This window comes from Oncorhynchus masou, chromosome 21 (genome assembly GCF_036934945.1).
Source record: "Oncorhynchus masou masou isolate Uvic2021 chromosome 21, UVic_Omas_1.1, whole genome shotgun sequence".
NCBI classification, from domain to species: Eukaryota; Metazoa; Chordata; class Actinopteri; order Salmoniformes; family Salmonidae; genus Oncorhynchus; species Oncorhynchus masou.
Genome location: NC_088232.1, coordinates 38,560,482 through 38,572,584, shown reverse-complemented (window position 1 = coordinate 38,572,584; position 12,103 = coordinate 38,560,482). Strand labels below are relative to the sequence as shown.

The 12,103-nt window shown below is 43.4% G+C and overlaps 1 protein-coding gene across 3 annotated transcripts in view; it reads left to right on the top strand.

Annotated features, from left to right (window-relative positions):
* The window catches only part of LOC135508322 (ral GTPase-activating protein subunit alpha-2-like), a 227,279-nt gene that overhangs the window by 164,622 nt on the left and 50,554 nt on the right, over nucleotides 1-12,103 (top strand). For all 3 annotated transcript variants that reach the window (XM_064928424.1, XM_064928422.1, XM_064928423.1), the window contains one exon: nucleotides 3,222-3,377. In XM_064928424.1, the coding sequence (XP_064784496.1) occupies nucleotides 3,222-3,377 (156 nt within the window). The remainder of the gene's footprint in view (nucleotides 1-3,221; nucleotides 3,378-12,103) is intronic.

The following is a 12,103-nucleotide window of genomic DNA, read 5'->3' as shown; positions in this document are numbered from 1 at the left end:
TGCACATGCGAGTGGTTTCATGTAACAGATAAAAATATCCATTAGAAATTTAGAAAGAGGGGAGATGTAATATGCAACAACTAGCATGGGTTGCTAATATGACTACGATTGTGCCTTTGGCTCCTGGACAATGAAAGAAAGTTGATGAGAAAATAATTGCCTCCACGGATGTGGTCTGATTTTGGCTAGGCTACTTTGATACAAGGTAAGACATGCCTCATAATATGTAGTAAAATGTATATGTTTTCAGAAAGCGTACTGCCTCTAGCTCATTGTAAAGTGGTGTGCGACGAGCTGATTTTTTTCACCTTTATTTAACCAGGTAGGCAAGTTGAGAACAAGTTCTCATTTACAATTGCTACCTGCTCAAGATAAAGCAAAGCAGATTCGACACATACAACAACACAGAGTTACACATGGAGTAAAGCAAGCATACAGTCAATAATACAGTAGAAAAATAAGTCTATATACAATGTGAGCAAGTGAGGTGAGATATTTATTTTACCTTTATTTAACCAGGCAGGTCAGTTAAGAACACATTCTTATTTTCAATGACGGCCTGGGAACAGTGGGTTAACTGCCTGTTCAGGGGCAGAACGACAGATTTGTACCTTGTCAGCTCGGGGGTTTGAACTCACAACCTTCCGGTTACTAGTCCAATGCTCTAACCACTAGGCTACCCTGCCTAGTGGGAGGTAAAGGCAAAAAAAGGTCATGGTGGCGAAGTAAATACAATATAGCAAGTAAAACACTGGAATGGTAGATTTGCAGTGGAAGTATGTGCAAAGTAGAGATAGAAATAATGGGGTGCAAAGGAGCGAAATAAATACAGTAGGGAAAGAGGTAGTTGTTTGGGCTAAATTATAGATCGGCTATGCACAGGTGCAGTAATCTGTGAGCTGCTCTGACAGCTGGTGCTTAAAGGTAGTGAGGAAGATAAGTGTTTTCAGTTTCAGAGATTTTTGTAGTTCGTTCCAGTCATTGGCAGCAGAGAACTAGAAGGATAGGCGGCCAAAGGAAGAATTGATTTTGGAGGTGACCAGAGAAATACCTGCTGGAACACGTGTTACAGGTGGGTGCTGCTATGGTGACGAGCGAGCTGAGATAAGGGGGGACTTTACCTAGCAGGGTCTTGTAGATGACCTGGAGCCAGTGGGTTTGGCGACGAGTATGAAGCGGAGGCCAGCCAATGAGAGTGTACAGGTCGCAGTGGTGGGTAGTATATGGGGCTGTGGTGACAAAACGGATGGCACTGTGATAGACTGCATCCAATTTATTGAGTAGGGTATTGGAGACTATTTTGTAAATGACATCGCCGAAGTCGAGGATTGGTAGGATGGTCAGTTTTACAAGGGTATGTTTGGCAGCATGAGTGAAGGATGCTTTGTTGCGAAATAGGAAGCCAATTGTATATTTAACTTTGGATTGGAGATGTTTGATGTGAGTCTGGAAGAAGAGTTTACAGTCTAACCAGACACCTAGTTATTTGTAGTTGTCCACATATTCTAAGTCAGAGCCATCCAGAGTAGTGATGTTGGACAGGCGGGCAGGTGCATGCAGCGATCGGTTGAAGAGCATTTATTTAGTTTTACTTGTATTTAAGAGCAATTGGAGGCCACGGAAGGAGAGTTGTATGGCATTGAAGTCGCCTGGAGGGTTGTTAACAGTGTCCAAAGAAGGGCCAGAAGTATACAGAATGGTGTCGTCTGCGTAGAGGTGGATCAGAGACTCACCAGCAGCAAGAGCGACATCATTGATGTATACAAAGAAGAGAGTCGGTCGAAGAATTGGACCATGTGGCACCCCCATACAGACTGCCAGAGGTCCGGACAACAGACCCTCGGATTTGACACACTGAACTCTATCAGAGAAGTAGTTGGTGAACCAGGCAAGGCAATCATTTGAGAAACCAATGCTGTTGAGTCTGCCGATGAGGATGTGGTGATTGACAGAGTCGAAAGCCTTGACCAGATCAATGAATACGGCTGCACAGTATTGTTTCTTATCGATGGTGGTTAACATATCGTTTAGGACCTTGAGCATGGCTGAGGTGCACCCATGACCAGCTCTGAAACCCGATTTGCATACCAGAGAAGGTATGGTGGGATTCGAAATGGTCGGTAATCTGTTTGTTGACTTGGCTTTCGAAGACCTTAGAAAGGCAGGGTAGGATAGATTTAGGTCTGTCCCCCCCTTTGAAGAGGGTGATGGCCAGGTGACGTCATCGCATGTGTGGGTTGTGGAACTGAAAGGTTGGTTAAGGTATAATGAGCAGGGCTAGAGGCTCTACCGTGAAATAAGCCAATAAACACTAACCAGAACAGCAATGGACCAGGCATATTGACATTAAGGAGAGGCATGCTTAGTCGAGTGATCATAAGGGTCCAGTGAGTAGTGAGGTTGGTTGGGGTCACGGCGATTCAGACAGCTAGTCGAGCCATGGGTAGCAAGCTAGCATAGGATGGAGGTCTGTTTTTAGCCACCTCGTGCATTTCTGTCGGTAGATTAGTGGGGTTCCGTGTGGTAGAGGGGATCAATCCAATTGGCAAAATAGATATAGTTATAGTGACCCAAGAAAAATTGATGACGAAACTGATGAAGCCTGCCTTTCATTGCCTATGCATTTGCTATTTGAGATGCTGAAGCAGCAGCTCTTGCGCTGTCTGACAGATTTTCTGCTCAAAGGCTCTGTATCTGTATGCTGTACACGTGCGATAAGTAAGATACATAACGAATATACTGTACAGACGGCAATTTAATTTCACCATATTATGCGAATTAACCGGTAGATCTCTCAAACCAAACCACTGCATTTTTTAAAATTGTTCCCCTGTAATCAGGGACTGATTTTAGACATGGGACACCAGATGTCTGCAATTAATTATCAGGTAGAACAGAAAACCAGCAGGCTCTAGACTTCGTAGGGTCAGAGTTGAGTACCCCTGCTATAGAACTATAAGTATGACTATTTAAATGCATTTACATCGACTAATATTTCCATCAATGAATAGGCTAAAAAGCATTATTATGCAATGGGATTCTTTTCTTTTTCTCCCGGACAGTTGGCCAGCAGCAATTGTATTTATTGGCTTTTCTATTTATTTTTTGGGCCAAAAGCCGGCTATTACCGGCTAGCGGAAACCCTGCCCTGCATCTCGTCTTTCTCTCTGACACACACACACTGACATCACGCCCTCCTAACCGTGTTGTGTCCCCCTCAGGTGGATCTAGCCACACACTGTGGCTTCATGGGAGGGCTTCAGAGGAACGGTAGCACAGGACACACTGCTCCCTACTACGCTACCTCCACAGTGGAAGTCATCTTGCACGTGTCCACACGCATGCCGTCCAACTCTGACGACTGCCTCACCAAAAAGGTACTTGTGAATATTACTCCTTCCAGATCAGTGGTTCCCAAACGTTATAGTCCCGTACCCCTTCAAATTTTCAACCTCCAGCTGCGTACCCCCTTTAGCACCAGTATCAGCGCACTCTCAAATGTTGTTTTTTGCCATCATTGTAAGCCTGCCACACACACTATACGATACATTTATTAAACATAAAAATTAGTGTGTTTTTGTCACAATCCGGCTCGTGGGAACTTTATTTGTTCATCGAAAATAGTGAATAACTCACCTCAAATGAATGAGAAGGGTGTGCTTGACAGGATGCACTTAACTCTGCAATGTTTGGTTGTATTGGAAATAGTCCCAGTCTTAAATCATTTTCCACATAGTCTGTGCCTGTATTTAGTTTTCATGCTAGTGAGGGCCGAGAATCCACTCTCACATAGGTACGTGGTTGCAAAGGGCATCAGTGTCTTAACAGCGTGATTTTCCAAGGCAGGATACTCTGAGCACAGCCCAATCCAGAAATCTGGCAGTGGCTTCTGATTAAATTCAATTTTCACAGAACCGCTTGTTGCAATTTCGATGAGGCTCTCTTGTTCAGTTATCGGTAAGTGAACTGGAGGCAGGGCGTGAAAGGGATAACGAATCCAGTTGTTTGTGTCATACTTTCCGGGAAAGTACCCGCGTAATTAAGTACCCAACTCACTCCGGTGCTTCGCTATATCACATTTGACATTGTCCGTAAGCTTGAGTTCATTTGCACACAAAAATCATACAATGATGGAAAGACCTGTGTGTTGTCCTTGTTAATGCAGACAGAGAAGAGCTCCAACTTCTTAATCATAGCCTCAATTTTGTCCCGCACATTGAATATAGTTGTGGAGAGTCCCTGTAATCCTAGATTCAGATCATTCAGGCAAGAAAAAACATCACCCAGATAGACCAGTCGTGTGAGAAACTCATCATCATGCAAGTTGTCAGAGAAGTGAAAATGGTGGTCAGTAAAGGAAACTTTAAGCTCGTCTCTCAATTTAAAAAAACATGTCAATACTTTGCCCCTTGATACCAGCACACTATGTTGTAAATGAATTACATGGTCGCTGCCCATATCATTGCATAATGCAGAAAATACACAAGAGTTCAGGGGCCTTGCTTTAAATTAACAAAGTTAACCATTTTCCCTGTAGTGTCCAAAACATCTTTCAAGCTGATAGGCATTCCTTTGGCAGTAAGAGCCTCTCGGTGGATGCTGCAGTGTACACAAGTGGAGTCGGGAGCAACTGCTTACACGTGTGTTACCATTCCACTATGTCTCCCTGTCATGGCTTTTGCGCCATCAGTACAGATACCAACACATCTTGACCACCAAAGTCCATTTGATGTCACAAAGCTGTGCAGTACTTAAAAAATATCCTCTCCTGTTTTCCTGGTTTCCAGTGGTTTGCAGAAGAGCATGTCTTCCTTAATTGACGCCTCATAAACATAACCGACATATACCAGGAGCTGTGCCAGGCCCGCCATGTCTGTTGACTCATCCACCTGTAACTCATAGAATTCACTGGCTTGTATGTGAAGCAGTAATTAATGGTATCTGTTGCTATTATACATGTCTTACTACTCGAAAGTCATCTTAATTCTCATTCCAAAAACTCACGTGGCTTAATTTTCAAATTGGCATGTTTTGTTTCTAAATGTCTGCACAAGAGTGAAGGTTTCATCTGTGGCTGAGGAAAGGCATTACTCTTGATATAAGTGAACTCCAGATCAATGTAGTTCTCTTCATATATTTGCTCGTCTTCGATGGTCCAACGTCCCTGTCTGTTGTTCGTTGCTTTCCCGGGTAAGGGGGCAGTAGCTCTTCGGCTGCATCAGATTCACAACTGTCAGTGTCCATGCTAGCTGGGCTAACAACAAATGTGGAATTACTGATGCTAGCTTTGGATGTGCTTGTGGAAGCAAAACAACTTGTGTCATTGACAGGTGCAGTACTGCTGGTAGTAGTAAAGCTGGTATGTGTCTCTATGGACGCCTTACTTTTTTTAACCATTTATCCATTTTCGAGCAAACAGAATGTGCAGCAGCTACATTCGGACCTTTAGTGGAATTCCCGCGAGAGAGTAACGGTTAATGTGATTGGATGTTAATTATTTGACTAGGCTACCTGTATTTGACATTGTGTTGTTATTTCTCTGAACACTAGGTGGTTTAATTTTATTTTTGGCAGTGAAACAAGGCTACTCAGGCGAGGGAAAAAAAACTCACCCAAATGTATAGCCCTGTTGGAAAATATAAATGCACTGTTTGAAAATGTGGGGGGGTAATATGAATCACCTTTTTATTTGGCGTACCCCCGACGGCATTGCACGTACCCCTGGGGGTTTCTTGATGGTGAACGTAACAATGGACCACATAATTCAATATGTCTGATTTTTTTATATGAATAAAGACTTGCTAAAGTGCTAGAATTCAGCATTTGTGTTATTATAATTATTGGTTTAAAAAAATCTCCTTTAATGAACCAGGTAGGCCAGTTGAGAACAAGTTCTGCGACCTGGCCAAGATAGAGCAAAGCAGTGCGACCAAAAACAACACAGAGTTACACATGGAATAAACAAACATACAGTCAATAACACCATAGAAAAATCTGTATACAATCTGTGCAAATGTAGTAAGATTAGGTAGGTAAAGCAATAAATAGGCCGTAGTGGTGAAATAATTACGGTTTAGCATTAACACTGGAGTGGTGTGCAGAAGATGAATGTGCAAGTAGACATGTCCCTTTGTGCATCCTCTGTGACTCGAGGAAGATTTTAACCAACTGAACCCCAACATTTCTCACAGTTTTCACCATCTTTGTAAAGCCAAAGTTATTTTGTTGCTTTGATAGTCATTTCTAAAGATTGTTTTTATTTTTTTTTATAGGTGATTTGATTTTTTATTGGTAAAAAAACAACTAAAAAAACAACCTGTCCCTCATTTATGGTCAACACTTATGTAAACTAAACGTTCATTTTAATATGGTGAAACTATTCCTTTTAAAAGGGGAAATCTGCAGATTGCAGTTGATTCATCCATTTTGGAATTCATTCAATGTACCCATTAATTCTTGAAGAATATAACTTATAAATGCCTCATGAGCTTAGTTCAACTGTCATACGCCATCAGAACCTAAAATATAAGCTTCTTTTACAAAAGAAAATGGTAAATGTAAAGAAACACTATATAGCCTCAACATGGTTAAAACTACCATGCATGCTCTGTCCTTGCATCCATATCGCTGTCTGTTAATTTGAGTGGTTACATTTGCCCAGCCCTATCACACTGCTTTTTATTACTGAAACGGGTGGGGAGAAAGCTTTTAAATGCTGATTGCTGGTTTAAATATTTTTTTTCTTCAGAAAAGACATTGAACATCTCATAGTCAAATCATAGAGTAGAACCAGCTCGCATGCGTTTACACTATTTTGCCACTTTCTGGTGCTTTGTGGTGAAAAAGTGAGTTTGTCGAGCATAACACGTCAACCCTGTTACCTGTAGAAATGTTTTAAGAATGTTTATTTTTGGTGAATCTTTCATTCAATTGCCCCTCCCTGTTCCACACAACAAGCTTCCATTCCCCCTGTCTCAAGGGGATTTGGCTGATTTAAGATGATGTTGTCAACGCTGTTACGGTCAACTGTTACTTTATTAGGCACATAATATTTTTTTTAATTCAACATTTTGAGATGGAAAAAAGTGTTTTTCATTCAGTTGAACATGTGGTCTTTATGTCCGATTTGTAAAAATTAGGTGACATAAGACACTACTCAAAAGGCACTAATTGGTGGATCGACCATACAAAAAAAGGCTTCAAACAGTGTACAGAGTGAAATGACTGCAGAACGCTACCCTGTCTATATGTGTGCTGTCTTGGGTCTTCACTCTGTGCTAAGCTGAGATCAGGTGGTGTGACTCCTGTGTTCTGGCATTGATTAGTAAACCCTGGGCAGGCCTGAGGAGTAGAGAGAGCAGCAGGCGTGTGAGAAGAGGCATGTGTGGCTACGGTAATGACTGTGATTCCTGGACCTGTTCACCCTTCCTGCCTCCCTCCCTGGGTGCAGTGACTGGAGCCCAAATTCAGCCATTAGTTGACCCCGGCAGGGCAACGGCCAGGCGGATGCCGGCAGGACCTTTTTATCCCATTCCGGCCGTGACGACAGGAGCGGTCGATGGGCGCTTCAGCTGTTTCCCTGGCTGTAGCACACCAGCAGCAGTTAGCATGGAGAAATGAGCTGCGAAGCCCCTGCCCATGCAGCCTCTCTTCTCATGCGGTGTCCCACGAAGATAGGAAATTCATCAGGTCCTCCTCATATACCACCTCCCACCACCAACACCTCCCTTCCCCCCTCGCCCCAAAAAACAGTCCTGCACCGACCCCATACTGAACCTGTGCTCGGTGGCTGCGGAAATTAGTTAGCATGCGCAAGATTGGATTTTGGCTAGCTGGTGAGAGGCACTGGTGTGTGCCGTTGGCCCTCTTCGATTCATTTGACTGGGAGCCCCTGTAATTGCACTCCTCTCCTCCCAGAACCCCGCGCTAGCCACAGGCGATACAGAAATTGGCAGCTCGGCAGCGGGTGTGGAGGCTTAAAGGGGGTGGGAGAGAGGGGGATGAGATTGGGATGAAAAAGAGGCTTTATCGGCATCCAGGCAGGAAGTTTCTCTGTCATTTTACAAATAAAACGTTCAGCCTCGCCCACCCGCCCGCTCTCAAGTGCGTACTGTGTGTAGTGGGGTGGGGGAGGCTTTCGCTGGCCAGATCGTCTGTCTGAGGGAAAGAAAGAAAGGAAAAAAACGGGCCCCATTTAAACCAGAAAGGAAAATGAGGAAAAAAATGTGAATTCCTCCAATCCAATTGTGGGCTTGAGGGCAGCAGCTGGTTGTGGTAATATGGTTACAGGAGTGACCTGTGAGGTGGGGGTCAGGCCATGTAGGGTCCTAATGTCAGAGCTAGTGGCACCCGGCGGCCTCATGCTCACTACCAGCCTCAGGCACCATGGCTTAACTGGGCTGCTGCTCTGCTGTTTTTATAATGGGCTGTACTGCTGAGAGGCCTGCTCTGTTGTTTTTATAATGGACTGTACTGCTGAGATGCCTGCTCTGCTGTTTTTATAATGGACTGTACTGCTGAGAGGCCTGCTCTGCTGTTTTTATAATGGACTGTACTGCTGAGAGGCCTGCTCTGCTGTATTTATAATGGACTATACCGCTGAGAGGCCTGCTCTGTTGTTTTTATAATAGACTGTACTGCTGTGAGGCCTGCTCTGCTGTTTTTATAATGGACTGTACTGCTGAGAGGCCTGCTCTGCTGTTTTTATAATGTACTGCTGTGAGGCCTGCTCTGCTGTTTTTATAATGGACTGTTCTGCTGTTTTTATAATGGACTGTACTGCTGAGAGGCCTGCTCTGCTGTTTTTATAATGGACTGTACTGCTGAGAGGCCTGCTCTGCTGTTTTTATAATGGACTGTTCTGCTGTGAGGCCTGCTCTGCTGTTTTTATAATGGACTGTTCTGCTGAGAGGCCTGCTCTGCTGTTTTTATAATGGACTGTACTGCTGAGAGGCCTGATCTGCTGTTTTTATAATGTACTGCTGAGAGGCCTGCTCTGTTGTTTTTATAATGTACTGCTGAGAGACCTGCTCTGTTTTTATAATGGACTGTACTGCTGAGGGGCCTGCTCTGCTGTTTTTATAATGTACTGCTGAGAGGCCTGCTCTGCTGTTTTTATAATGTACTGCTGAGAGGCCTGCTCTGTTGTTTTTATAAGGGACTGTACTGCTGAGAGGCCTGCTCTGTAGTTTTTATAATGTACTGCTGAGAGGCCTGCTCTGCTGTTTTTATAATGTACTGCTGAGAGGCCTGCTCTGCTGTTTTTATAATGTACTGCTGAGAGGCCTGCTCTGTTGTTTTTATAATGTACTGCTGAGAGGCCTGCTCTGTTGTTTTTATAATGGACTGTACTGCTGAGAGGCCTGCTCTGCTGTTTTTATAAGGGACTGTACTGCTGAGAGGCCTGCTCTGCTGTTTTTATAATGGACTGTACTGCTGTGAGGCCTGCTCTGTTGTTTTTATAATGGACTGTACTGCTGAGAGGCCTGCTCTGTTGTTTTTATAATGGACTGTACTGCTGAGATGCCTGCTTTGCTGTGTGTTAATGGGATGAGACCCATGGTCCTTGTGGAAGGACACTGAGTTGGGGCTGGTTGGTATGGCCTACAAATCACATCTACATTTTCTAACTTATAGGCGATTCACAATATACATTTATATTTTTTTATGTTTTCTCTAAATAAGTGTTTTTGTATAATGTAAATGTCAAATACACTGCATTTCAAACAGTCAGCATTCATCTAATGAATTCAGGGCTTGTGAAGTTATATCGAGGCTAAATATATGCCTTCCACAACCATAAGACCCACTTGTAATTTAATTATATTATCAAAATAGTGTAACCTGACTATTAAAAAATAAATAATCACTGATCAAACATTCAAGTCTATCTATGAAAATGCACTTTTTTGTAAAAAAAATAAAAACTGATCAGAACCATGTATAATGCACATTCACTAATAATGACTAACTTATTGTAGCAGGTATTATATAAAATTAACAAAGATCTAGCTACTATAGCAATCTTTGGCTAAAATGCTGCTCGCAGTACCCAGTACCGCAATGCCGCGAGAGACAAACTGAGCATTCATTTTCCAGAAGCAATATTCATTGATACTCCTGTTTTAGTAGTGCCTGCTCTGCGTGCAATTTGAAGAGTTGAGACATAAAAAGGGTATGGTTAGAAAGTTGTGGTGTAAATTCTACCTTTAACTAATAATGAGGAGAGGCCAAATCAATTGAGCTTCACCGAGCCGAGGGCCCTCGCAAGACCACTCACTCTCCAGTCCAACACTCTGTGTTGTTGTCTGTTCACACTGCTATGCTTGATCTTGGCCAGGTCGCAGTTGCAAATGAGAACTTGTTCTCAACTAGCCTACCTGGTTAAATAAAGGTGAAATAAAAAATAAATTTAAAAAACTCCACATTATAATTTGAACTTCACTCAGTCAAATGCCCTCACAAGGAGTCACCTGCAATCTAGTCCCTCGTTCAATGAGCTTCGCCAAGCCGAGTGCCCTCACACTCCTGGTCCATCACTCTACATTAACCTCACCAGTCCTATGGTGATCAAATCAGTACCACGGATCTGGAGTTTTGGTTGCCCTCAACTGGCTAATTAAAAATCATGTTCAAGGATACCTCACTTAAAACACTCTTATCAACTCAACTCAGGCCTGCTGGTTGTCTCAGCTTTGGCCCTCTTAAGGAAGACCTCGCTCTGAGCGTGACCTCGCTCTGAGCGTGACCTCGCTCTGAGCATGACCTCAACAGGGGCTTCAAAAGTATCCACCCGCCCCGTCTTCCTTTTGGATCCTTAGGCGGTGCGGTTTCCTGGGGTCTCAATTTGGAGCCCCTTGTGCACAGTTTAACCAGGTCCTCAGAAACGTTCTGTGGGTGGAGGTACACCTCCTGCCAAGCTCGCCAAGAATGTGGTGGAAATTCTACCGTTAACTAATAATGAGGAGAGGCACAGTAAATAGTCAATCAAGGTTTTACTTTTATTAAGAACGTATTATAATGAGGAGACTGGTCGCCCCGCCCACGCAGGTGAAATGGAGTGAGTGACTCCTGTACAAAGGAGCCTTTATATAGTCACTCCAGACATACTTCCTCTAACAGTAGCTCAACGGTTCCCCCAAGTTGGGCAAGCAAGTGCCTTTGACTGTCGGCCCAGATGATGTATGGTCGTACTGGTCACACACACACACAAAACATGAATCTTTCACCCAGAAACAGGCTCCAAGCAGAACAATAGCTCTCACTGGTGTGCAGAATAACACTTTGCTCTGTCTCCAGTGAAGCTAAGAGGAACCAGTTAATTTGTGTCAAGTCTCTGGCTGAGTGCCTAGATATCATGGGGTCATTCTACACACACAGACAGTCAGGACAGGTCTCTATTAATGCGCACACACACTTTTCTATCCTATATGAGTTAGTTTATATGGCAATCTCAAAGCCAATGCCTAGGCTTAAAAACAGTTGTTTTAGTACAGATGTTTTCTCTCCTCTATTAAAATAATGTTTGGGTGTCCATATGACTGATTCTGTTGGACCAAACCTCAAATTTACCACTGAACAAAAATATAAACGCAACATGTAAAGTATTGGTCCCATGTTTCATGAGCTGAAGTCAAAAGTCCCAGAAATGTTGCATACAAACAAAGTGTATTTCTCAAAAATGTTGTGCACAAATTTGTTTACATCCCTGTTAGTGAGTATTTCTCTTTTGCCAAGATAATCCATCCACCTGACAGGTGTGGCATATCAAGAAGCTGATTAAACAGCATGATCATTGTACAGGAGCACCTTGTGCCAGGTACAATAAAATACCACATGATATTGAGCAGTTTTGTCACACCACAATGCACAGATGTTTTGAGGGAGCATGCAATTGGCATGCTTACTGCAAGAATGTCCACCAGAGCTGTTGCCAGAGAATTCAATGTTTGTTTCTCTACCATAAGCTGCCTCCAACATAGTTTTTAGAGAATTTGTCAGTGTGTCCACCTGGCCTCACAACCTTCAGACCACGTGTAACCACACCAGCCCAGGACCTCCACATCCAGCTGCTTCACCTGCAGGGGGGCTGAGATGTATTTGT